Below are 27194 nucleotides of genomic sequence, written 5' to 3' on the forward strand. Positions count from 1 at the left end.
TAATGTTAAGAATTGTAAATAATCTGAAATTTCCAGTTAATGGTCTTTTGTGGGGGTTTTTTAAAGTGAAACCCTCCCATTGAATCAGGTGACTGATTGATAGTGAATACTTGCAGTGTCAAACTTCTCATGCTTTTTGTTGTAGTCACTCGATACACAGGGAAAAAAATGAAAGGAACTTGAGACGGTCTTGTGATGGGATCACACCATTTATGACACCACCAACGTGACTTCAGGTGCACTCAGGACTGTTGAGCAAGGGAGTCGCCAAAACCTGACCACAGACAAACATGAAAACTTGCCAAAGTACTGACTCCCCACCTTTAGGCCTGTTTGCGCCACAGTAGGTGTCTCCGTGGCTGCATTTTTCCCATGAAAACGCACACAGAAACCCTCCTGTGGCTGGTGAAAGTTCTGTCAATGTCTGCCAAAGAGCTAAAAGGTATCTTTGGCTGCAGCACAAGGACAAAGATCAATGACCAGCTCTTAGCATGGAAACGCCATGTGTTGTGTGTGTGTGTGTGTGTGTGTGTGTGTGTGTGTGTGTGTGCCCCAGTAAAACGGTCCATTATCAACATGTTGCATTCTCCATTAGTCCAACAGATTTTTCCTCTGTTAATTCACTCGAGGAGTCAATACTGCCTTACCATTAGCAGATGGCCTTGGATCTAATAGCTCCGATAGAGAGTCGTTCTGCCAGCTAACTGTGTTACAGTTGTACTGAATGACAGTTTGTGTGCGGTAATTGAGTTTCTTGTTGACCTTAAGCAGACTACTTTAAAAAAAAAAAATAAATCAATTGATGTGGAGCATAATCTGATTTCGACAAATTGGGGCCACATACAGATGTTTCGCTGAGGTTAATTAGCAATAATGCATTATCAGCTGCTTGTTTCTCTCCCTTTTTGTACGTTTTCATCTTCACGTTGCAGGATTCAGAGGGTGTGGACATCATGCTCGGCGTGTGTGCCAACGGACTCTTGGTCTACAAAGACAGACTTCGGATAAATCGCTTCGCCTGGCCCAAAATACTCAAGATCTCGTACAAGAGGAACAACTTCTATATCAAGATCAGGCCGGGCGAGGTTCGTACGCGGGCGAACACAAACGCGGGCTGTAAACGTGGACGCTTAATTCAACAGAGGAATTAAAAAAAAAAACAATGTGACGTGATGTTGCTGCCTTTTTTCTTTCTCTGATAGACGGAGCAGTTTGAGAGCACAGTAGGATTCAAACTCCAGAATCATCGATCTGCTAAAAGGCTCTGGAAAGTCTGCGTGGAGAACCACAGTTTCTTCAGGTAGAAATGCACACTTACTCATACGTGCACTGTGAAGCGAACACACGATGTGGCGCGAGTGTGGATTTACAGTCTGGAGTTAGGGGTGCAGAAATGGCTTTTTTCTAGATTATACTCAGTGGGTGTAATTGGGCTTTTTTGGGGCCTCACCGAAAGTCTGTATGAGAATATAATCTGATAGTCTGATGCTTGAGGCAACAGATAAACACCTGCACACGTGCACAAAGATGAGCCAGGTGCCCACGATTCCTGCATCTCTTCTCTTAGAGGGCAGGCTGTGTGTGCATGCTTGTATGCAAGTGGAATAAGCTTTAATATCCTGTTCAAGGAAAGCTTGCCTGGAAATATTTTTCATTCAATACATCCATCCATTTTCGATACCCGCTGTTACGTTTCATTTAAAAGGAACTCTCCCTAGATAATGTTTTTAATTTCACATCCCATCTCTATCTCTGGGCTTGTCTCTTTTTTTTGTCTCTAGGTTAAACGCACCGGAGCCTCCCACCAAGGCCCGCTTCTTGACTCTTGGCTCCAAATTCCGTTACAGTGGCCGAACTCAGGCCCAGAGCCGCCAGGCCAGCTCCCTCATAGACCGACCTGCGCCCAACTTTGAGCGGACCTCATCAAAACGCATCAGCCGCAGTCTGGATGGAGGTAACACAAATGCACAGCCCAAGTGAGACGGGAGAGTTAACCCTGAAGCTTACGACTAACTGATGAAAATAGAAATATAAGGAACAAAAAGCATCTGGAAGGAGGGCTTCGGAGCTAGAAGATTCGTGGGTCATGTGTGGATGCCTGGGTTGAATGGATGTAAACTGCTCAGTCTGACCAGATACAGGAAATAGCTGCGGCATATGTTTCCTGTCACACGGCGAGACACAGGGTGAGAGAAACGGATGAAAAGAGAGAATGCTGTTGAATGAATCCAAGAGTACAACGTCCTCAGCACGTCAAGAAAAAAAAATGCGAAGTCGCAATTTGTGCGTAGTAACGTGCATCGTGACAGGGACATGGCATAACTATAAAGTGAAACTTGTCTTTATTTCTGTCCAACCGCGACCCTCATTTTAAATGACCCATTTTATTGTCTTTGGGAGAAAAAAAAAAACACAGCAGTTTCCTAAATGTGGCTTACAGATCCCAATTCATGCATCTGTGCTATTTTCAAGTGTGTTAGATTATACCCCCATCTTACAGTGACCCCTGCTGGCCACTTCCTTCAACTGCAACCCCTCATCCTCCTACACTGCCATTTGTTTAATTAAAGTTTTACACAATTTATAGATCAAAACACAGCGTGTGAAAGCTTTTCTGTCTTATTTGACAGAAAATGACTTTAGTGGGATTCATAAATGTAAATGAGTCTTAAAGCTCTTAAATAAGCCGGTGTTCTTAAACGTTACTATCAGTGGAAGAATCGGCTGATTTATTTATCTATTTTTAAATTAATTAATTAATTTTATTTATTTTCCTCAGCTCCGGTGATCAGCATAACCGAGGCCAGCAGGGACATGGCAGAGAATGGACGTGAGCCCCACCTGGAGCTTCACTCTGACTCAAAGGTATGTATTTGCATGTACCATGTGGCGTGTAAAAGGGGAGGTCGAAAACAAAACGGAAGGAAAATGATTGAAATCGCTGTTGGAAAGGAAGCATTTACTGGGTAGGACTGTAAGTATTACCGGGAGTCCATATTGTCACATAGAAACAGCACTTGTTTGTTTGTCGAATATGCAAAGAAAGATGGAAATCGGTGACTTGCTAAGACTTTTAATGAGCACTGGAAGATACCTAATCAACATTCCTTTTCAATATTCCTGGTTTGATATACTGTAATGGTTCTATATATGTGGTACACTTGGAGTGTTGCAGTATTGCTACACCAGCCCAACGCATCATGAAGTTGCGCCGGCACATGGGAGCGCTCGATCAGACGTTACATAAAATCCAAAGATGTAATCTGTTTTTCACATGATGAACACATCTGGGGCCAGGAGGCAGCTCCTCTTGTGCCCCGTCAAGCTGCCAATATGCTGCGTGAGAGAGTGAGTGAGAGCCGTATATCATGAAAAACACAGAGAAACCTTCTCATCTTCAATTATTGCTGCCGTAATCTTTATTTTAATGGTCTTTAATACTCTACATCCTCTTGATTAAGCACCTGTGTCCACTGGTAGCGGACACTGTCCACAACGAAATCAAGTCGGTCTGAGCCTAGCGCTGGAGTATATTGTGTATGCTGAGCATGCTTCCTGTCCTTCCTCCCTTTCCTCACTGCTTCCTAACCCTGTTGACACTGTTTCTTCAAACACCTATACCCACTGTATTCTGCACTGTGCTCTACCCTGCTATGTTCACTTTGAAGCTATTGTGCCGTGTTGTTCACTGACTAATGTTATGTCTCTTTTCCTCTCTCTTTTTTCCTTCACACACTCCCTTTTGTTTGCATTTTCCCCACATCCTTCCCGCATGATCTCACATTTTTTGTTTTGATTTTCATAAAACGAATGATTTTCTATTCGCACGACGTCTCTTACGTTGGTTTGTTGATTGATTTTGCTTTTCGTTTCGTTCGGCCCTTCACTTTGTGGGTGTGTGTGTGTGTGGGGGGGTCTTCTTTCTATTTCCACACTTTTGTCTGCTTTTGTTTGTTTTTCCCTCTCAACTATTGCTCCTTTCTCACCTTTTTCTCTCCCCTCTCATACATGTTTTACCTTTTCTCTCCCATCAGTCAATCTTCATGTTTCCTCTTTCTTTCTCCTCATCATCCTCACTCTCATCCATCCCCGCGTCCCTCGACACTATCTCTGAGCTCGAGCACTGCCTTTCAGACATCTCAGAAGACGACGACCGTACCAACGACGCGGAAAGCGCTCACACACTGTGGACCCTTCCCTCAAACACCCTTTCCTTTCTCTCAGACCAGCAGCTGGCTGATCTTGGAGACCTTGTCCAAAACCCTCCATCCTCCGACCCAGTCGCAGCTTCCCAAATATACAGTTCAGAGCTTTTGAAGCTCGAGGAGGCTGGCCAGGCTGACACCAGAACAACAGCTGGGCTGGCAAATTGGCCCCGCTGGTTCCCTCTGATGGTCGTGGTTAAATTTGCTTCAGTCATCTTGTGCTTTCTCTCCATTTTGGGAAAAAGTGGAAGCAGGTGTCTAAGAAGCAGGATAACAAAGAAACTGAACATTGTTACTCCTGCTTTATTCAAACAAATGTTGAAACCGGTGATGAAACTAAGTATTTTTACCATCTCAGGACCTAAATATATCGTTTCCAACGTGGAAACGTCTAAATTTAATCAAACTCTCAACAGTTTGTCGTTTAAATGGACTCGTTTTGTGGCGTTTTTGAACCGATGCATTCTTCCAAAGTTCATAAATTGGATCCCGGCTTTTCCTTCACACCCAACTCAACTCCGTTTGCCCGCCGTTTCCTTTTTCACCTGCCCCCAAATCGTCTCCTCTTTTTCCTCCTCCTCTTTGTCCTCTTTGCCCTTCTCGGTGACATTTCGCTCTTCTCTTCCCCCTCTGGCCACCTTCTCTCGTTCTAAACTCGCCGCGTCTGTGCATCGCTACCTCCTAAATCCCTCGCCTCTCTTTCTGCCCTGCCTGTTAATGCTCTTCCTGCTGTTGGTGATGCTGACAGCCAGCCAGTCCTTGGTCTTAGCCCTGATTTTAGCTACACCCCTCGGCCTGACCCTGTGTTACTTGGAGAGCGCAGTCTCCAGTCGAAGAAAACCGGTTTTGCCTGTGGTTCTCAGCGATCAGTTAGCTTTTAACAACGAAGCTTCACCTCTCACGCCGACGCGCACCCCTCCTCGCATCAGGCACCACGCAGGTGAGACCTGGATGCAAGAGATGTGTGACCCAGCTGCATAAACACACACATGCTCGTCTATACATCGAGGTTTCTCATCGCGTCCCATTTTTCAGTTCCATTTTTCTTTTGATCTTTGTCAGAATGTATATAAATCTGCCTGTGAATGCCACCGCCTTTTTATTTTATCCCACCAGCACTTCCTCTCCGCGATTCCTCCATTTCCCTGTACCGTGCCAACCCCACTGTGTTGTTTATAAAGAACCGAGCAGTAATAAGTAAGATTGCACAGAGTATGGAAACTAAGAAGAGATTTTAAAAAAGGATAGATGTTATTAAGATAGAGAAACATTATTATATCGTTAATATAGCCACAAGGTTGGGTATATTAAGCGTTTTAGATGCTGTATAAGACTGTGAGGGGACAGATTTACTTGAGGATGCACTGCAAAATACCTGTGCACTTATTAGATTAAGTTACATGATCTTAGCAATTGATAATATGCTCTGCTTCTTTGCTTTTGTCGTGCAAAGAAAAGGTGGCGCTGAAAGATTAGCTGCTGATTAGATTGTAGAGCTGCGCACAAAGATATATTTAAAGATAACCCGCAAACCTATAGCACTTAAAGAATATTGTATTTGTATCATATTGCCCATGAATGTTTGAAATAAACAGTGTTACACTTACCCCCGGCCCCCAATGTTCAGCACACGGTATTAAACTCCTCGTTGCCGTCACATAAACAAAACAACACGGACTGTTTTTTGGTTTTTTTTGTTGTTGAACGACTGAGACTACAGACGAGAATCAGGCGTCCCTTATGTAGCTTTTCAGTAGCACCTGCTGTCTCTTTTTCTTGGCCATCTCGGACACGATGCGCTTCCATTGGGTGAAAGGTCACATGACCAGCGGTGCTCCCTCGCACTGGGTAGGAAGCTTTTCCCGTCATCCATTTCACTAGTTTCTTTCTTTGTGCCCCTGCCCCCCCTCCTCATTTTGACTACCATCACCATGACTACCACACTGAAGGTTAAGGAGGTGGACTTAAGCCCTGGCGATACGGAAGCCTTGCCCTCCAAGGTCTGTAAAGGCCCATCTTTTACCCAGCATGCTTTGCAAATTCAAAGGAAAATAAAATGGAACTGAATTATTTAGAGTTAAAGAAAGAAAGCTCCTCATTATTGAATGGAAGTGATTTTTCTGGAAAAGCAGAGGAAGCGGGCAGTGAACCTAACTTGTCCTCACTCTCTCCCACATCTCACCCCGACAGTCGCCTGGAGGCAGCGAGCCTACGCTCTCTCAGGTTCATACACTGTTATTCGATTGTGTCTCTGGGTTGGTTTGATGGTTGAAGTTGCCCTGATGTGATCACACAGAATCAGTTTTTAAAGTTCTTAAGTATCCAATCTAAAAGGAAAAAAAACTAAGCTTCAAAAAATCGATTTGGACTGACAGCGGGTCACATTTAGTGGTATTTATATGTAGAATCATAGGACTTGCTTTGCATTTGGATTTTAGATTGTTAAAAACTGATCCTGAGTGGGCGCTTTGATCCCATATTTTCACTTTCAGATGCTCTGCTGTGGCTTACAAGCTTTCACAGTTTCAGTTGGGTTCTGGGTTCATCTGTGTTTTTTGGGTTTTTCTGAGCACGCTGCGGTTTCCTGGTTTCATGTACACGTCTGCTGGTATTTTAAACACTTCGGTTTACGCATGTGTTAACATGGGTACGAGTGCCGACACCTTTCCGATCATGGGTAAAACCAAAGTGCTAATTGTGCTTGTCCCTCGCAATTTGGGACATTTATCACATGAATGCTTTTGAGTTTCATTTGTTTTCTCTCTTCGAAATCCACATTGATGTGAATGATTTTTTTGTTTTTGTTGTTTTAATGGTTTCTCATTTGTAAAATTTGTTTATTTTTTTATTTTTCTCAATATTATTTATTATTATTATATATTAATTAATTATTTTTTTTATTTTTGTGCTGTATGTCTGCCTTCCAGAGTCGGTTGAGAGTGCATGGGGACAATATTTATGTGAGGCACAGTAATTTAATGTTGGAGGTTTGTACTGGCGTCGACTGATGGCTGAAAATAAGAACTACATGTTTCTGTGTACTCTGACGCCATCAGAACTACAACTTCCTTTGTACTTCACTGTACAAGACCGCTGCCCTCTCGCACTCTCAGGCTCTGTGTGCATGCCTGCGTGTGTTCTCGTGCGAGGACGTTTGCTGATGAAATTGACTCTTAATTCCAGCTATTTTCCAGATTTTCAACAATTCTTGCATTATTGAAAAACTTGCTCTTTTTTTTTTTTGTCCTCAATCACATAGCGGCCATTTTGAAAAGCTGGGCTTGGATATTCAACACACTGATCGATCAAATGGTTTTATGTCATTTGTGATGGGGTTTGCTCATAGTGAGAGAACCACTGATTATTTGGCGTTGCCCTCACTTCTGCAAAGATTACAACATCTTTCAGGTAACTTTTTTTTGGGGGGGGGGGCCTCCACAGCCCATAATTTTACATTAGTCATTCAGTCTCTGCTTATTTTCAGCTTCACGGCATTTGAGAAGCTTTAAACCTTACCTGCTCACCAACAAACCGCAGACAGACTAAAGCTTCCAGCATAGTCGTCTCCCTCAGGGTATGGTAGAGCTAGGAGGAGACAGTTTATTGGACAAAAACATGGTTCGATAATGGCTTATTCAGCACTTGAGCCACATCGGCTGTGCAAGGCCTTAACGTTTCATTAGTTTGTTGTAGAATTCTGCAGCGAGACGGCATTCCAAACAGATGAATGCACCTTTAAGGGGGTTAATGACCATTTCTGCTGCACTTATTAGTTCTGCTGCAGTCTTTGGAAAGAGAACTGCTTGAACTGATTGAATCACAAAGGTTAAGTGGTGATGATGCTCGTAACTAGTGTCCTGTGAGAAATAGGAATGAGGCTGAGGTCGGTCTTGCAAGGGCGCAAGTGTTTCAACTTTCCCTGCAAATTATTTCTCAGTGGGAACTTTTTTTTCCCAGGCTGAGCGTTCACAATGGCTGCTGTGTGGACAGGATTGGTGTTGTGTCAGCGTGACTTAAACGCATGCTCTGCATGTTGAATGCTGTTTTTATCTTGCTGTGTTTACAGTCCTTGATTGGTCAAAAAGTTTGATTATTGCCAGGCAGCTGCGTCTAACCTGACTAACCCTGAATCCCCTAACGTACGTGAGGAGCTTCCTTCCTGTTTTCTGGTGATTGGCTGCCAGTGACGAGATGTGTGTGTGTGTGTTTTTTTTTGTAACATACTAAAACGAAAAACAACAGCTGTTTGTGCAGTGTGGGGCTGATGGTAATCTTCTGCCATTTTACAGTACTATACAGAGTATTTGGTGTTAGTTGAAAGAATCTGAACACTAAAACGAAGGATATTTTCTTTGTGGCATTCCAAATGAGTACATTGCGAAGTGATAAATCTGACTTTGACATGTAGCAATCTGTTAATTATTGGTTAAGTCTCACTGCCTTTACATACATACGCTGTCTCTACCTGCCTTTGTTTTGGATCAACACTTGTTTGATCAGGATGAATAATAGATTAAACAAAACGGAGAGACAAAGTAGGCGTTAAAGAAAAAGAGGCAGCGATAAAAAGGCTGGATGATAAAAGTCTAACCCAAAGTGGGCCTAAAGAAAATGATACTACCAGCTCCACGTTGTGCAGTCTGCCCTGCTGTTCCTGGCCTCATTTCAAGGAAGAACTCCTCAACAAGATGGGGGGCCCTGTTTCACTGAAGCCTTCAAATGCGCACACACACACACACATAGAAGCACCTACACAAGTGTCAACCATTCAAAAAGGCTTCAGTGAGGCACAGCTTCCATCCTGTTTCCCTCCAGATTGACAGACTAATGTTCCTGTGAACATTTTTTTCCCCTCCCCATCCCTCTCTCCTTTTTGCCCTGCCCCTCTCCCTCCTCTCCATTTCTTCCCACCTTTCCCTCCTTTCTTTTCTCACCACGTTTCCTGACCCCACTACACCTCCACCCAACCTGCTTTTTCTGGTCTTCACTCACTTCATCTCTTCCCCTTATCCATCCAATCTTCCTGGTTCTTTCTTTTCTCATCTCATGCTTTCATCCCAATCCCTCTTCACCTATACCCCAACCCCCCACTCCCCCTTTCCCCTATCCTCTCCCTTCCACCATTAGGACCATGATAAGACCCAGGATGAGGTTCTGAAACACCAAGCTAGCATTAGCCAGCTCAAACGCTCCTTTATGGAGGCGCCACCTCCCTCTCCTCCTCAGCCCAACCAGTGGGAGAAACGTCTCACCTCCTCTCCTGCCACGATACGTTCTCAGCAGCAACAAGTGGTACGTCTGTCTGGATGTTTTTGTCTCGACGAGACACAATATGCCGCCGCTCTGTCTCAAAACATTTTTCAGGTAAAAAAAAAAAAAGAAGAAAAAAGGCATTTTTCAGAGGATTTCTGTTGGCTGCAACAAAACAAACACGCTGCAAAAGTCCTCTCGGCTCTTCTCAGTCTGTCAACATCCGCTGCTCTCCTCTTTTTGTAACTCAAACTCAGATTGTTTCTTGGGGATTGTTCCAACTTTTTTTTGTGCAGTTTTGAAAGCCTTTTATTGCCATGCAGATGTTTCCATGGTCTCATTCACTCGCCACTTGATGGATGTTTCTTTGTTTGTGTACAAAATGAACCTAACCTCGGCAGCTTTTAGCTGGACTCGTGCTCAGTTTTAGTTTTTACAGCACGTCGGTCCGGGTGATGCTGATCTCCACTCTGCTCGCCAGAACTCTCTGTCCTACTTTATGCAGACCTGACATATGCAGATAAAAAGTGCCGCTCTCTGTGTGTTTGTATGTTTTTTTTTAATCTTTCCTCACTTCTGTCTTGTTTACACTGTGCGTATGTTTGCTTGTGTTGCTTTAGAGCCTCGAGGAGGAGATAGCTTCTGTGCTTTTCAGCAGATATGCCAGCTCTGGATTTTATTCAGCTGCTGAGACCACCTGCAGCATTCCCGACCCAACACTAGATGCTCCCATAACTACATGTTCAACTGCTACTCCCACTGCTGTCTGCAGCTCTTCTGTGCCACAAAGGCTTCTTATTTCCCCAACTACTACACACTCTGCCACTGAGGTGCTTCTGCTGCTACGGAACATTTAGGAGGCAGTTTGCTTTCATCCTCATACAACATTCGAGAGTCATATATTTTGGGTTAAATGCTCAATTGTTATGACTCGAAGCTGTTCATTTATGAAAGTAAACTGACCTTTATTAATGCTTTTGTTCAATTAGGGATGCTTGTAAGATGTGTTCCCAAGCCCATAATGCCTGCTGTGGATGCTGCACGAATGGTAGTAATATATTACCTTTGTGTTTTGGACAAATTTATCCTGAAAGACCTGATAAATTGGATCCAAATCAACTAACGGATGCTAATGGCATGCCTTGAAAATGCATTTTGAATGCAAATGTAAGAATCTGCTACATTTAGTGATATCTGCCTCTTCAGGGAAGACGAATGCCACGTTAAAAGCAGCAGGTACTGGTGCAGCAGTTTCCTTCAAAGCTAAAAGAACCGAGTGAAACGGAGCTCATTTGGTGCCTGTTTTGCTTTGGAGCTTTTTAAAATGGCACAAAACGTGGACATCATTTAGGTGTGGTGTGTTTCAAAGGCACTGCTGACTTCAATACCATCTTTTATTCAGCCTATTTATGTGGGTTTCTTTTTGTTGATGGGATATTCTCTCAAAGCTGTCTTTTCATCTTTTCATTTTTTTATTCTTCCTTTCAAATCTTTACATCCCATCCCATTCGCCTGCTGCAGTGACCTTCGTACTGTGTTGAAATTGATTCGATGTTGCATGAAAGACAAGTCGAGCAGGCAGGGACAGAGTAAGAGAGAACAAGACGAGGAGAGGAGCACATGACAAAGGGCGCCCTATCCCCGTGGTGTGATAACAAGCATCCCAGTGTTCCTAACTGCTAACAATGATGATGTCACTGTTGGTGTGCGACTGATAACGTCATGGTAACTTCTCTGTCACGCAGGTCAGTGTGCCACAAGCAGAAGCAGCCTCAGCCGATAACACGATCCCTGATACCAAAGAACCTGCAAAGGTGCTCCTAACTTTCTTCTGCTATCCTTCCAGCCTTCCATTCGTGGTGTTTTTATAATCAATCGCTTCATTCGTGTCTTCATTCATTTTCAACTGGCAGCCTTAAACTTTGTCTTTTTTCTCATGATTCATCTCTCTGCCTTCCCCCTTGATCCTGTAACGTCTTCATGTCTTTTCATCCACAGTTGATCCTCATCTTGTTTTTTTTTTTTTTTTTTCCTTTTTTTCCTTTGGTGTCAGTTTATTTATTATTATTTTCAGTAGTTATGTGTTTTTTTTATTTATGTTTAATGATCATCTTCTGCTTTTGTTTTTGCACCTCACTGTGTGTGTCTGTGTACATGCGTGCGTGTGTATGTTGCGTGTGTGCGTAGACGCCCGAAGTTGAAATCGAAGAAACTGTTGTCATCCAAGAGGTTTCCAGAGCAACCAAACCTGGACTTGTCACGGTAACAGCCGGCTCCCCTGCTGGCCTGCCCGCAGAGCAGGAAACACAGGAGCAGAACGTGAGAGCTGAAGAGGAAGTGGTGGTACAGGAGGAGGCAAAGCAGAGGAAGCAGGAGAGCGTTTCATCTGAGAGCGAAAGTGAGGAGGAGGCAGAGTACCATCCAAATGTCCATGTAACCATTTGTCATACACGAATACCAGAGGAGAAGGAAGAGGAGGAGGAACAGGAGCAGAAAGAGGACGACAAGAGGGAGGAGCAGCAGGTGTCGGCTCCAGACGCTCCTTCACTTCCAGCTGGCGCCTGCCAGCCTGCAGTAGAAGCAAGTCCAGAAGAGTCCAGAAAGGACGACACGGAGGCAGAGAAGAAGAAAAATGAAGAGGAGGAGAAGGAAGGTGAGCATGAGATGGAGGAAAGCACAGAGGATCCAATGCTGACACCCGACGAAGTTCCTATCGGTCTCATCGGAGTGGCCGTTCCTGTGGAGGAAGAGGAGGAACCCAAAATGAACGGAGAAGCCTCCCTGGTTGAAGTGGACCCACGGCCACAGGTTATTTGTTGCTCTGAGGTAAAGTCTTCTCTGGGCCAACTGCGGAGCTTCCCTGCGGTCTGATCCCTCCTCCCAGCTGTAGAAACGCCCACTTTTTCCCCCTGCTGCTTATCACAGTGCCGTTTTTCTACCTGCTTGCGTGAATATTTAAGCCCCATGTACATCCTCACACTCATCTTTGTCCCGTGACAAACTTTTATCGGGCTTAACACGGAGTCTGTTATAGGTGTCAGAAAGACCCCTTGAGACAAAGAGTGCTTTACAAGGCAAATTTGCCACCAGTGTTTTTGGTGTGTTGGTGTTCAAGTCAAGTCACCACCCCTACATCATTTTAGTCTTTAATTTCACATGTTCAGTCATGCATATTGATTTCTTCGTCCTCCACTATCATCACACTTCATGGCTAGTCCACTCAGTGTGGTGTTTTGCTGTTATCGCCTCCGACTTTACTTTATATTTTGGTGTTGTGAGGTAAATGGGGCCTAAGTGGGATATGCATGATGCCTTTTAGGTGTATGGTTTTTGCTTCGCATGCTGGTTTTCACCTTTGGTGTGTGTGTGTGTGTGTGTGTGTGTGTGTGTATGACACCGTGTTTGGCAGTGATGCTTCTCCCTTTTGTATTTTGTGCGAATCGTCCTTGCCAACCACTTTGGAAATGCCACCCACTATTCCGAATGTCATCTTTGTTTACGTGTCAATCGCCATTTCCGTGTTTGTGTGCCACATCGTTTGAGTCCCGCCGGTTATATCGGCTCATGTTTTCTGTATGTTTGTGCCGTGTCGTGTTTTGAGTTGCATGTTGGCACCAAAGAAATTTACTGTGGTTGTGATGCTGCTCTAGCTGTTTGTGCTACCATGTGATAAGTAGATGTTGTTGTACTTTACCTTGCATTATGCTGCATGAGTTTGGGCGCTCTGGCTTTTTTTTTTTTATGCACGGCTTTTATTGCATGAACTCTTACTTGCAGTGTTTGTAGATCTAAAGCTGCTGCTGTACATATGCAGCAGTGTAAATCACTCTAAATCGCCTCCATTCAGGAGACTGTTAAGTGCTGAAGTCATTGATTTGTATTTATCTTTTTTAAAGACCTGTTACCGATTACAAGGTTGTTTTTTTTTTTTTTTTTCAATTGACATTTTTCACAGCTGTCTCAGATTTAATATACTAACTTTCCTCCCCCCTCACTCCTGTCTGTCTGTCTGTCTGTCTCCTCCTTCCCCAGCCACCTGTGGTAAAGACAGAAATGGTGACTATATCAGACACGTTTGCAGCCCAGAAAACTGAGATAGCTACAAAAGAAGTGCCCATCGTTCATACGGAAACCAAGACCATCACATACGAGGCCGCACAGGTGCACACCTAAGAAGCCCAGGGAGCTTTTTTTTTTTTTTTTCTTGCCTTACAGTCATTTGTCAATTTATGTGTAAAACATCCAGCTTTAACATTATTTAAAAGATAATCAATGCTAATGTTCCAAAGTGCTTCCTTTCTAGCAGGAGCGCATGGCGCCGTCAGTCATTCCTTCACCTCCAGGGGGAAAGAGTTGTTGTAGAGGAGCAGTGTTCCGTAGAAAATTGTTGACTTAACAACCCAGCAGACATCTCGAACACGGTGGCGGTAATTTAGAGCTGATCGTCTGTTTTTGTCCTCCCGTTGTCAGTTGGATGGTAATGGCGATGGTGAGCCTGGGGTGTTGATGACTGCTCAGACAATCACCTCTGAGTCTTTGTGTACTACCACGACCACACACATTACCAAGGTATAGCAACCCACAGCCTCACACATACCTTTAGTCTAATGTTACACAAATGCAAGATGTTTCCTCTGTTATGAGATGCAAGCATGAGCACACTGTTGACTCCATCATATTTATACTAATATATCTGCTTTTACTAATTACATGTACCATCAGGCTACTTTTAAAAACGGCACTTTGCGTGTGTTTTATCGATATTAGGATGCGCACGAGTTAAACTGAGGCACACGATCTGCGATGTTACAGCAGTTGGGTCTTTCATTTTGTATTTTTCTCACCTGGCTGCCAGCGCGACTTAAAGCACTCGGCTGTATCCCACCTGCTGAGGCTTTACACTTAAAATGATCTGCTCGGTGCGCTCATCAAAGTGGCCTTTCTGTTCCAGACACTAAAGGGCGGCCTGTCGGAGACGAGGATTGAAAAACGCATCGTCATCACCGGCGACTGCGACATTGACCACGATCAGGTCAGTTTTCAGCCTCGCAGTTTTATGTCTCGTTTTTACCAGCTGTTTCAGCCTTTTGGTTGATTGTACGTAGGTGACGTAAAAGCCTATAACTAGACGCCTGGTGACCATGTCCATCATGTTGTTTTCAGTTAGCATGCACATTTTAATTTGAGAATCCTGCCCACAAGCCATCAGTCCCTTCCAGATTCCACTCATCGACTGGCATCTGCTCCTGCTGCCTCTTCACTTCTTCAGAGTTGCCTCGAGGATATCGCTCGTCAACCTTTTTGGCACATTTTTGTCTAAATTTGTTCCTCCTCTGGTTCTTTTGATGTGCCGTCTTTTGTCTTTTGTTGTTTGTATGGCAACCTCAAACCAAAATTCAGCAGCTTATCTGCCGTAAATTGCACACTGAAGCTGCACTTGAAGATAATTTTGAGTTTGTGCAGTCCAGAGGATTTTTGGAGAATGAATAGTACGTGTTGTTTGGGCTCTACACAAGAGTAGATTTTTAAATGACATGATTTTCTTTCGATTTGACGACCCTCGACATAATGAGTTAACAAAAGGTGACAAAATCATTATGCAATCCCTATTTCCTGCCACAATGGCCCTAAAAGTCATTGTCAAACTGAGTGCAACACTCCAAATCTCTTAAAAAAAAAAAAAAGTGGGTCTTGGTCTGCATGAGTCTTGCTTCACTTTTTTGTCTTAGTTGCCTGTTTGTTCTATTTTGCTGGATTTACAGTAACACAACAGAGTTGTGTCACATTGTGTTGGAAAATTGATAATTGATTGGAAGCCATTTTACTCTATCACCTCTCCCGTTTTAACGTTCTCCACTCGTGGGAAGTAAAATGGCACACCGGTCGTAAATCCAGCATTTGTATCATGTTTTTTTTTTGTTTTTTTTTTTCATGCTTCTTATTTCCTTTTTCATTTGACTCCACCATCTTCCCCTCCTTCCCCTCCGCTGCCTGCTGCGCTCGGTGCTGCCACTGTGTGGTTGCCCCCCGGTGCTGCAGGCACTGGCGCAGGCCATTAAGGAGGCCAAAGAGCAACATCCTGACATGTCTGTTACCAGAGTGGTGGTTCATAAAGAAACTGAACTGGCTGAGGAGGAGGATTGACCTTACTCAGGTAATAATAGTGATAGTAACTCATTATTGTCATTACAGTTATTACTGTTGTTGATGAGGAAAGTTTTAGTTGCGCACAAAATGTTTTACTTATGAGGACCAACACTTCCAATCTGAGCGGGGGGCAGGTGCGATGACAGTGATGATTCTGAGAAGGAAACGAGTACCGTGCTCTTCGTGGTTCTGCTGGGTGATTGCCTTCAATCTATTTTTCCCCAGAGTTGAAAGGCCCACCGCGACTGTTTTTTCTCATTTGACAACAAACGACCTTCATCACTCTACGACAACCGAAACTTGACGGGCAGAAGGGAGATGAGGAGGAAGAGGAGCTGAAGAACGGGGAGAGCCGGAGGAGGAGGGTTAAGACGGTGGGATCGAAGTTGTCAGTCTCATCCCAGATGGTCTTTTTCACACATCTTTGGTGCATTTCAGTCCCTCACTGCAAAAGCAGGAAAAAGAAATGTAACATCCTCGCTCTTTTTGAGGGAACAAAAACAACCACTTGGCTAGCTTAACACTCGTAGCTTCTTTTATTTTATTTTTTTATCCCCGTTAGAGTCTTTCTCTAACCGTTCTACAAAAATAGAGTAAGAATAGTTCATCTGTCACGTTTTGGGATGCACTGATAACCAATCCAGATGAGATTCACAGCTAGGAATACTTATTGTTTCACCAGCACCTCAAAAGTCAACGCAAAAGAGCTTTTTGGCACATTGAACACAAGACGACCGCAAAATCGAAAGAGCTTTTGATCAGGATCATTGTGAAAACCTGAGTTCAACCCTTTTTGAACAGGTTTTTTGGTGCGTTCCTTTTAAAAAGAGGAAGAAGAAAAAAGTTACAGCTCCCCCACCGTCACTTCATTGCGATGTAAATGCAAAGGAATATAATATAAATCAGTCTTTTTCTTCAGTTTTAAAACCACATTTATTCATTTATCACACTTATTTGAACACATTCACATTCTGGTGAATTGTAGAACCGAGCTATGTCACCGTATCACTTTTTTTAAGAGAAAAATAGTTACACAAAAGAAGGAGCCGTAACTTAAAATACTGCAGTTAGAAAATAAAATTATCCTTTTTTTTCTTTCTTTTTTTTTAAAATTTTGTATCCTTGTTGTTTTTCATTAACATTCCTCGTGTGTGACCAGCCACTGAGTAACTTCATTTTCAGTCGAGTTACCGTTTTTTTGCTCAACGTTTTAACATTTACACAAGAATGGACGCGGACTTTTAATCGGGATTTTTACATGAATTAAGCCTGAGAAGCCAAATCTGATGCGATTTTTTTTTACAGCGTTTTAGAGGGATTTGGTTTTTATGACAATGACGTGAACTTGAGCTGAAAATGAACAGACTTTAAAGCTGGCGTATACAACTCTGTACAGGAAAAAAATGAAGGTTACTACAGTCAGTGGGAGCAGCAGCTTTTCGTTGGCTAATTATCCTCCTCGGGGGGGCCTCCCTCTGTGCGACACTAATCATTCCTTTTCGGGGCCCAACGAGGAGCAAGGGAGACGTAAACTCACCCTCACAGGGAGAGACGACCAGTAAACTGGAATATATTTGGGAGAGCGCCAACCAGCAACTTGGGAATTAAAAAGAATACGAATATCGATGCAAGTTGGCCTTACTCTGTGGAGATGGCCAATTTGAACACCGCAGTTTCATTTAAATGATTCAAAACTAGTTTTGTGCTCCGATGAACAGAGGTACCAAAATGAAGACGACTTGAAACTGCTTCTTTCCCAGATTTCCCAGAGTGTTCACTAACCACAGCCGTGTTTGTTGTCACGCGTCAGCTCTGTTTGTGTCCGGCTTCATTTCACGCCCGTCTACATAAAAAACAAACCCTGACTAGACATAATATTAGATGGGACTAAATTCTGCATGTTTCACGCATTTTTTTATTTATTTTTTTAAATTTATCTCGCAAGAGTATCTTAAGCCTAGTATCTTAACGTCTAGATGGGATTGCTACTGTGTTGATTGGTTTTGAGAGTGTGTAGATGACGGCTTGCCTCGGCCTGCGCGGCATGACTGGGTCATATATTTCCTGACGTGGCTCACGCTGGCTGTGTCGTGACTGACCTACTGCAACCAAATATTCTGCTGCATTCTTTGGGTATGTTTTTGAACGGTTCTCGTGACGTTACATCATGACGTCGCGCTACACTACAGAGCTTTTGAAGGTAGTTACAACGCAATAGCAAAACGCAGCTTAAAGGGAAGAATATTTGAGGGTTTGAAGTGCCCTTGAAAACCCCTAAAAGGAATGTGGTGTATTCATTTTATGTGCTCTTTTACTGAAATGTTCAGCAGAATTCCTCAATGCCATGTGACTGTGTAATTGTTGGTGGTATCGAATGTATTAGAACAAGGTGCTCGGTCTAATGCATTTAGTCGGCAGAGATTTTTCCCTGCGAGCAGTAAAAGGCAAAGGCATATTCTTCTGGTAATTAACTCTACTGTGAGCGTAGAAGTGCCATAGGATACCATAAATACATTCCACTTAGAGCAGTCTATATTCATAAACTCTTTCCTCTGACTGGAAATTTTAAATAAGATTCAACAGGATGAAAAAAAACTGTTCTTTTCACCTGATTATCTGTGTGTTGGCATGCACCTCTGTTTTTAAAGCCTTCTCAAGTAAGCAGACTCAGGAGTTAAACCAGACTTTCTGTCGTTTGAAACGCTGGCCGGACTCCTACTATGCAGTTAAATGACATTCCATGAGGGGGAAACATTCTTTTTTTTTTTTTTGCAAAGTGACAAAGCAGCTGAAACACACTTTTGAAAGAAAAAAAGAGAATCAAAATCTCCGACATTTGGCAGCTTTGGCAGCCTTTGCTGTAAAATGAAAAAAAAAAAAGGAAAAAAAAAAAATCTCAATAACTAAGTTGGCATTGTCACAGCAACTATGTTCGTAAATTTCCTCACTGTTTCTTGCAAACTTCTGTGAAACTGTTGTATGCGTTGGAAGGTGGAAATCATTGTGCCGCAGTTTGTAATTTTGTCACCGTGGGTTGTGGGTGCACACTTCTGCCACCGTTTGTGTTTTTTAGCACCAGGGTTAATGTCCGTTCGGGGTGGTGGGCTCTCTAAACCAATCGCAGGAGCACAGGGGCTGTGAGGTGGAGTTTTCCAAAATGTCGGTGTTTCTCATTAGATTTTGCTGACCGAGGGGTGGGGGTCAAGACAAATTGATGACCGTTGTAAGTTTGACTTAAGATTTTTTGTAAAAAAGAAACGAAAAAAGAAGAAAAAAAAAAAGGAAATGAACGCAGTACAAACACAAGAGCTGGATGTTGAAGGTTTTCAGGGTTACCGCGGCAACAGATGATTCGATGCCAGCTGATTTTTAAATCTGTCAGGGATCTCAACATTATGACATCAGATCGCTCGGTGTCACTGCTTCCTGCAGAGCGCTGACGGTGTGATGCTGTACAATGCACACTGGATTTGGACCGCAGCGTGCTCTTAACGCCGAAATCTCAGGCTCCAGGTTTCACACTTTGGAGAGAAACCAGCACAATTTTGTATTTCATCTCACAGGTAAAAACTCTAAATTACTCTTGGGAAAACCATTTGGAACACCAGCCCAGCTGCCTCTTTGCTCCCTGATTGCTAACCAGTGATAACTGGTGGGGTTTGTTTGTTTTTTTTGTTTTGTTTTGTCTAGCAGCTTAATGGTATTGTTTCCCCACACGCATCCACTCCACTCCACCCCCCCCCCCCCCCCCCCGCCTCCCCCTGTGTAACACTGTTTAAATAAAGGATTGTTCTGAAAACTCTCCAGCCACTCACTTTATTTCCTCATACACTTGGATCATTCATGAGTTGGTGTACCGGGTATTATTCTGATAATGAATAGAGTACAATGTTCTAAAATGACAACCTCTAAGATTTATTCCGAGCTTTGAATAAGAAGGCAAAAGGAAATATACCCCTAAAAAGTAATGCCTTTTTTTTCTGTTCTGTTACAATGAGGTGTGAAGAAAAACATCAGTCACAGCTGGTTTCCAGGTCTACTCTGAGGATTTCACAAACCGTTTTAGTTGCAGTTCACGGCTTTCTTCGGCATTCACTGGCTTCGTCTGGAGAGCACAGTCCGCCGTGTGTGAGCTGCAGTCACCCAGCTCCACCCAGTTTGTCCCGTTAACGTCTCCACCCGATCAGGTGTAAGAATGAGACCCGCGGCCTCTCGTCCTCAGATGCGCACTTCTGCACATCTGCCTGTGGATGGCGCTTCTGTCCTCCGGAAACCTGGACACATCAGCCTCAGCTGGAGATGGGAGGGGGGGTGGGGGGGGGGTATCAAGACAGCAGACTGTTATTTCATGAGTGATCTCTTACAAAAACTCTTACAAAACAGTGTTACAGTAACGGCACAAAGCTGAGATCTTTCTGCTGCTGCTGTCTTTGTACGTTGCGCTTTTTCCATTTCGGTGAAATATTTCTAACTTGCATGATGGTGCATATTTTCCACCTTTTCTTTAGAAGACGTTCACTGTGTGGGCTGCGTGCGACTACAGACCTAGATAAAGATCCCCCCCCCCCAGCTAATTTTAGATGTGCGATTACAGCCGTCATTTTCATTTTGTGTGCTGATCAATTGGCTCCTCTTTGAAAGCTACCACAGAGACCTGAGCTGACTGGCTTCCTTTTTCTCACAATGTGTTTAATTGTCCCATTTGCTGACATTTAAAGCTAGCTGAGAGAGAATTGTTTGCCAATAAAGTTTCTGCAAGAAGCAAACCGTTAAATGTTTAAGTGTAATTTTCTAGGCCCATTGTTCCTTACTATAAGTGTTTGTATATTTCACAAATACACTTTTTTTTTTTTTTTTTTTTTTTCAAAAAAGATTATTTCTATGACATTAAATTACCGTGCTGCATTAAAATCCAAAACGGGTCCCCTAAATGTTTTTCTTACCATCAGTTAAACAGTTTTATTTGGATGCCACGGACAGACAGTAAACGGTTTACTTAGCTGTAATTGGTCATCATTGCTCTCTTGATAAAGAGCAGAGCATGCACCTGACGCACTGGCACTTACACTGTGTACTGCTACACTAACCAGTGGATCGAGCTGATCTGTTAGGGGACCCACAATTTTTACAGTAGTGTGTGCGACTGAATGGGTGCGTCTGCATTTTGTCAGCACACAGAACAAAGGGGGAACCCATGTGTCCAGGTTTTTCACGCTTCGGGTACATCAAAACTCCCAGCTGCCCTCCCTCACAAAAGATCTCCTCTGTTCCTTATTTACATTAACTACACACGTACATAAACCAACCCAGTTAAACTAATCGTCTTATGGATCAGTATCTACTCCAAACGTACCATTTAGCCGAGCTCCATTTTCCTTCTTTTTTTTCTTGTTTTTACATATATTTTGTTGCTTAAAATGAACCCAAACACATTTTTATTTGTCACGTTCAGCTCAAAAGAGATGATAATATCACGAGAAATTCCCAAAATGTATTTGCCAAGTTGGGTATGTTCAAGATGCTAAGGTTTGTGTGCAATGTTTTTTTTTTTATTTTTTTTTTTTGTGGCCCCGGAGCAAGACCTATGACTACAATATCTATTTAACCACATGGCTCCACACTAAATATAACGTAGCAAGTGGTCCGGAGGGCATGACATGAAAAGTTAACAATGTGCCCACCCTGTCTGAGCTTCCAGCTGAAAAAGATGATCAGTTGCAGCAGCAGCAGAGAGACGGACAGGAACAGCAGCAGGCCGAACAGCCACAGAGGAAAAAAGCTGTCTGTCTCTCTGTTTGACGGCGCGACAGTCTGTCGCAGGAGCAGAGCCAGATCTGCCCAGGGCTCCTTCAGCACCTCCATACTTGTTCTAAAAAAGAAGAGAGGGTGTCAGCGCAGATGGGATGTGCTGGAAGGGGAGATATGAGCAGATAACACGTCACAACAAGTGCTGATTTTTGTCACTGGCTGGACAAACCCAGGTTGAATGGCTAGATTAAGATGCGTAAGTTGCATATAACCACTGTGTTAACAGCACTTTAATTTCTATATTTCAAAGTGAGCCGGGTCCAAAGTGATGTCTACCAACATTCCTTTTCCCTCAGATTACTCATGTGTAGGCCATCTCCATGGCCTAAATGTTTTATGGAATACATCACGGCTTGCCTGGAAATAGGCCCTCTATCAACATTTGCTGCTGTTTCCAGTTCCCTGTCCTGCTCCAGATGCGAAAGACACAAACATGATTCAGACGTGAAAGAAATCTCCAGCTGAAATGTATAACCTTAAAAGCCCAGCTGAGTTTCACAAAAAAAAAACGTGCACATCTACATGAATAAAACATGATTCACCGCAAGACCTCCAGCTGAGATGTAATCGCAGCCCAGATTTACAGCTCTGTAGTTTTGCTGTTAATTTGCTATGGTCTAACAGCTTGAAGCTCACCAAATAGCTCATTATTAAAGAAAGGCCTGATTAAGAAGCCTCTTTAGCTCAGTGACTTCACTTGGACCATTGCAGAGCACTGTGCTGTAGCTATGACAAGAGCTGCAACTGGACTGTAAAGGTGTTGATAGTAGCTTCATTTCAAATAATTACTTAAAGATACAGTTTAAAGGGAGTCAAGTGGCACAAAACTGTGGTTATTTTATGACTGCGTTGCTTTTCGACATGTGAAATTCAAATCTAAACCTCAAAGTCCTCGTAAGCGTTTAAGTTAAATCGCACCTGTTGTTCCTGCAGCAAAGGGCCAGAAAATGAAATTGTTTTTTCACCCAACAAATTCTTGCGGCACGAGACCACAGAAAATAATGCCAAAGAGAATGAAGGGGAATGAAAAACAAAGCGCCACAGCAGAGCAGACTTGTGGAAAAGGACCTATAAAGAGCCAAGCAATGGTCAGAAATAGATACTAAAGCTATCTACTTACAGTTTTATGTAGATTTGACGGGAAATCGTCTCGAGCAGTCAGAGTTCAAAGTTAAGGCCAAAGATGTTGATTTGACAACAGCTGTCTCATAGCAGGAAGACTTTCAAACTTTTTGTTTAAAGAATTCAGCCAGTGTCAGTATGGCGTAGCAAACTGTCTGTGAGATGAAGAAAAACGTCAGCTCAGAATTTTACTGGAAGAAATGACATGTGAAGTCCAGAGAAAAAAGCCCTGACGTTCTCTCTGTCTCCTCTTCCACAGTTTTGTCTCTTTGTCTTTCGCTGTTCCTGCCTGTCCACCACTGCTAACGATGTGAACTTTGTTCTGTTTCGACAGTCCAACCTTGTGATCAGTAAGAAGATTAGATTTACTGCCCAAATCTCTGTGTGTGTGTGTGTGTGTGTGTACATATGTGTGTGCATTTATTTGTATGTAAAGTAAGGAGATAGTGTGTGTGTGTGGGGGGGTTAAACACAGTTTCAGTGTCCTCAAAACAAAGGGTATTATTTCTTCTTATCACCGTGCCTGTATGTGTGCAGTTGGGCCTGAGTAATGGTTTGATCAGTGAACCTTAGACTATTGTACTCACTGAGCCATGGAAAACTCACCAACACACGGACACGGTTTTCCAGCTGGTCCCTCGCTCCTCTCAGAATTTCTAATTTCTTTTATTTGCCTGTTTTCCCCTTTGTGTCCTCGCCTTCCGACCCCTTGTGTACCACAAACAGACACTATCAAGAGGACTGATGCCTTTTTGATTGGAGGGCTATATTGAGTAGCGTCAACCTTGACCTGCACCGAAACAAATAAAATGAGGAGAGACAGCAATCCCTTTGAAGCTAAAGCATCGATCCAAGCTACTGTGCGACACTGAAAAACAAACTTTTTGTTTGATCCAGTGTTAACAGTATTTTTGAGGTGGTTGACGATGATTTTTCCGCTGTAAGCACTGAACTGCCATGAGCCTTACTCCCCAATTCCAAAAGAAGCTGTGACGCTGCGTAAAATGTAGATGAAAACAGAATGCAGAGATTTGCTGATCTTATAAACACATTTTCTAATCCCAGTAGAACACCAGCATTGAATGTTGGAAGTGAGACATTTAACCATTTTGTGAAATATTGGCTCATTCTGAATTTGTTGGCGGTGAAAAACGTCTCCAAAAAGTTGGGAGAGGGACAACAAAAGGCTGGAAAAGTAAGTTACACTAAAAAGAAACTGTTGGGAGAACATTTTGTAACTGATTAGGTTAATACGGCTACAGGTCAGTACACAGGAGTGGGTGTAGGGGGGGGAAAGCACCTTAGAGAGGCAGAGTCCCTCAGAAGTAAATATTCCAGCATTTGATATGTTTTCTGTTTTCTACTGGGCATAAAATATTGATTTATTTCATCAGTAAATCATTTACATTTTACACGGCTTAACAACTTTTTTGGAATTGGGGCTGTACTTTGCAAGCTTTGCAGTTCATGATTTCCTATCAAGTGCAGCAGAAACTACAGTAGAGCTACTTCAATAAAAAAGGATGTGGACGGCTGCCTGTTGTATTCATAAGACACGAGTTGAGCTGCTTTCAAAATGATTTCCCTTCATTAAAAGTGTTTTTAACATAAAGCAATTCTAAGAATCACATTTCAACTTGGCTTCAATGTCAAAAGAAGGTTGAGAAGATTCAGAAATCAGAGGTCTGTTCCTGAGTCGCAGGTCGGCTCTATCGTCCCTCGGTGCAGCAGGGGACAATGGTCTTGGCTTCCGTTCCTCCCGGCTGGTTGTCCAGCTAATAAGAAAAGCATCTTGATGTTCATGTAAAACTGCTGCTCAGTCTAAGACTGTGGCACACACGCTACTCACGCTAACCGCTTCCTCACAAGTTGACATTAAACCAAAAAACGAGTGAAATCACTGTTGGTATCCTTACCACAGGAACTACTAAACCTTGATGTTTCACATTCGAAGTCAGAAAGCCTTCTCAGGCGAGATGATTTTTGCTCTCCGCACAGCTGTGCTCTGACACCTCAGCATCAGCGCTGGTGTCACGCAGAGACTCATTTGAGAGGGCCCTGTGCTCTTCTCTGATGGTGGAGAAAGCTGGCTACAGGGGCTGAAATCACAGGGGTTATTGGGCTCCGGCCTGTGAGCCCTGCTGACGGATTGATTGACGCTTTCATGAAGATTGATAAGATTGATTGGCTTTGTTGTTTATCCGTTTGATCAGGAGATAACAGGCTTATTTTTGAAGAAGTGTACGTGACTGCATTCACTTGTGTGTACGACCGGGCCACGGTGGAGCTATTTCTAGTAAATTCACACACAACACTTTGCATAGGTGTTTGTCGAGCTATTTTGTTAGTGTTTGCCTTATGTTCAAGGAACTGATTACTTGGAGCGTAGGTGTTCGCACATATATCTGTGTGTGTGTGTGCGTGTGTTGGCTCACTGATAAATCACCACCCAGGTTTTATTGTGTTTGCGGAGGCTTATGAGAGGCAGACCGAGGCTCCTCTGAAGTTGATAGCACAGAAAAGTTTTTAATGCGGTTTAATGTATTTTTTCATATGAAATTTTGCTGTGTTGTCATGTTCTTTATAGAGAGAAGACTTTCTCCTTCAATTCTTCCAAACAAGCCATACTTGTTCAGTCTTTTTCTAAGTGTACTGTTGTGAACTTTAACATTAAACATCCCAACTGAGGCCTGTAGAGTCTGAGATGTAGCTCTTGGGTTCTTTGCCATTTCCCCAAGTATTGCACCGTTTGATCTTGGGATGAACCTGCTGGGATGTTAGATCCTGGGAATATTGGCAACTGTCACAGATTTTTTCTGCTTGTGAATAGTATTTCTTACTGTAGAATGATGGCCTTATAAACCCTCCCAGATTGATGTGCAGCAACAGTTGTTCCTCTAAGATCAATGCTGATGTCTTTCCTCCTTGTATTAAAACATACCTGAATGCTCTGGACCAGCAAACTGCCAAAACTTCTGCTTTACAGAGGTGCTCCCACTTGCTGATGATCATTTAATTGGGTGGATTTGAATTGCAGCACCTGTCTGCTATTAACTCTCTTAATTCCTATGGAAGCAGTGGGAGTGGGGGTGGACTTACTTTAAGCTGTTCACACACTGCTCCTGCCTTTTGACTTTGTTTTTGTTGAATATATAATGATTTGTGTTTTGTTTATCATCTGAGCTTCTATTTTTTTATTTCCTTTTTATGTCTTACTAGTCAGAATTGAAAAAGGGTATACTTTCCATCTTATTTGACCATGTTTCTCTGTCGCCTGCTGTTTATTTTCCAGCAAGACTTTGAACGCATCAGTTCCTCTCTTTGCTTTAAAATGCCACCTTCATTACATTAGTCTGTACAATGTCTCTTGCTTTTAAGGTAAAGCTTTGATTGATTCCCCATGCTGCTCCTTGAAAAAGAAGAAGGGAGCAGAGAGGAGTGCTGTGCTTTCTTTGCAAAATTGACAAGAACAACTCAAGAAAGGCTTTTTCACAATTACTGTTTACGTGTTCTCTTCCTTTTGCAAAGGGTGACCTACTTATATTATAGATTTCAGCTTTTTAAGTTCAAATAAGCTTGCAGTGTGTAGGGACTATACTGTTGCATTAAATCCTATAGCCATTTGGTAACTACTTTTTACTGATAATTCAGTCAAAATAAACTCACTCGTGGCGGAGGCTGCGAGCTCTGCCCTGTTCTCAGGCCTGTCAAGCCCAGCACTTATAGAGCTTGTGGTTTGTGGCTGGCCCATTTGACAGCGAGCGAGCTTCTTATCACCTCCACCAGCTCACTGTGTGCTACTGCTCCTTTGCTTCTATTGTGTTCTCAAGTTAGCCTGTGCTCATTTTCTCATTTGATCTGTTCCTCACAGCACATGCAAATCCGCTGTACAGCCCCACCCCGCTAGCAGCGAGGATTAGTTGGCGCTGCTTCCTCTAAATAGTCTACGTAGCATAAACGCACCTTTCTGAGACTTTTTGGTGGTACCCTGCAGATTCAAAGCAGGAATTCGCAGCCATCACACTGATGAAAACCATCTCATGGACTTGTTAAACGGGTGGGGGAGCAGGGCTTTTAACAGCGGGGGACTTTAATTGAGTGCAGCAGAAAGCATGATGAGATGCGAGTTCAATAGAAATGCACCTTTCTTTAGACTTAATTTACAATTTAATTTACAACTTAATACACAATTTATACCCATCCATTAATTTCATGAATTCACTTCATTCAATATTTATTTCTCTCAACTTTATATCTTTTCTTCAGTTTCTTTCTTTTTGAGCAGGTAAAGTTAGCAGCATTAAATGTAGCTGCTTACATTGGGTACGTTTCACAGTCGGTGATCTGATTTTTTTCATTGGAATACAATGCCCCATCACATAGTATTATTAACAGATGTCTGAACTCATTTCACTCTTTTATCTTCTAATTAGCACATACACAGTGAGCAGGAGGCTTGTCGGATGTTCAGGAACAGACGAGCTGCAGGGAATACAAAGACGCCAGGGTGAATCCTGTTATAGGTTCAGATAAAAAAATTTAAAAAGACTTTGAAATATGAATTGGTCAAGAACCGTTGTTAAGAAATGAACTGATAAACAGACAAGATCCAGAAATGAGTGTTGGAACCCAAAAGTAACCAGATATCACAGCCAATTAACA

General features: G+C 42.9%; 1 protein-coding gene across 15 annotated transcripts in view; it reads left to right on the forward strand.

The window, feature by feature from the left end:
• The window catches only part of epb41l2 (erythrocyte membrane protein band 4.1 like 2), a 45211-nt gene extending 25810 nt beyond the window's left edge, over nucleotides 1–19401 (forward strand). For 2 of the 15 annotated variants that reach the window (XM_075458917.1, XM_075458918.1), the window contains exons 11-26: nucleotides 933–1085; nucleotides 1203–1300; nucleotides 1782–1954; nucleotides 2780–2865; nucleotides 6155–6205; nucleotides 6396–6428; nucleotides 7133–7192; nucleotides 9333–9497; nucleotides 10076–10285; nucleotides 11201–11269; nucleotides 11643–12281; nucleotides 13488–13616; nucleotides 13926–14024; nucleotides 14407–14487; nucleotides 15495–15609; nucleotides 15828–19401. In XM_075458917.1, coding sequence (XP_075315032.1) covers nucleotides 933–1085; nucleotides 1203–1300; nucleotides 1782–1954; nucleotides 2780–2865; nucleotides 6155–6205; nucleotides 6396–6428; nucleotides 7133–7192; nucleotides 9333–9497; nucleotides 10076–10285; nucleotides 11201–11269; nucleotides 11643–12281; nucleotides 13488–13616; nucleotides 13926–14024; nucleotides 14407–14487; nucleotides 15495–15599 — 2151 coding nt within the window. In that variant the 3' untranslated portion in view covers nucleotides 15600–15609; nucleotides 15828–19401. Of the gene's footprint in view, nucleotides 1–932; nucleotides 1086–1202; nucleotides 1301–1781; nucleotides 1955–2779; nucleotides 2866–4034; nucleotides 6124–6154; nucleotides 6206–6395; nucleotides 6429–7132; nucleotides 7193–9332; nucleotides 9498–10075; nucleotides 10286–11200; nucleotides 11270–11642; nucleotides 12282–13487; nucleotides 13617–13925; nucleotides 14025–14406; nucleotides 14488–15494; nucleotides 15610–15827 lie in introns of those variants that run through there. The other 13 variants (XM_075458922.1, XM_075458930.1, XM_075458920.1 and 10 more) reach the window with 13 other exon arrangements.
• Nucleotides 19402–27194: the final 7793 nt, after the last annotated feature.

This window comes from Odontesthes bonariensis, chromosome 24, assembly GCF_027942865.1.
Source record: "Odontesthes bonariensis isolate fOdoBon6 chromosome 24, fOdoBon6.hap1, whole genome shotgun sequence".
In the NCBI taxonomy this organism is placed as follows: domain Eukaryota; kingdom Metazoa; phylum Chordata; class Actinopteri; order Atheriniformes; family Atherinopsidae; genus Odontesthes; species Odontesthes bonariensis.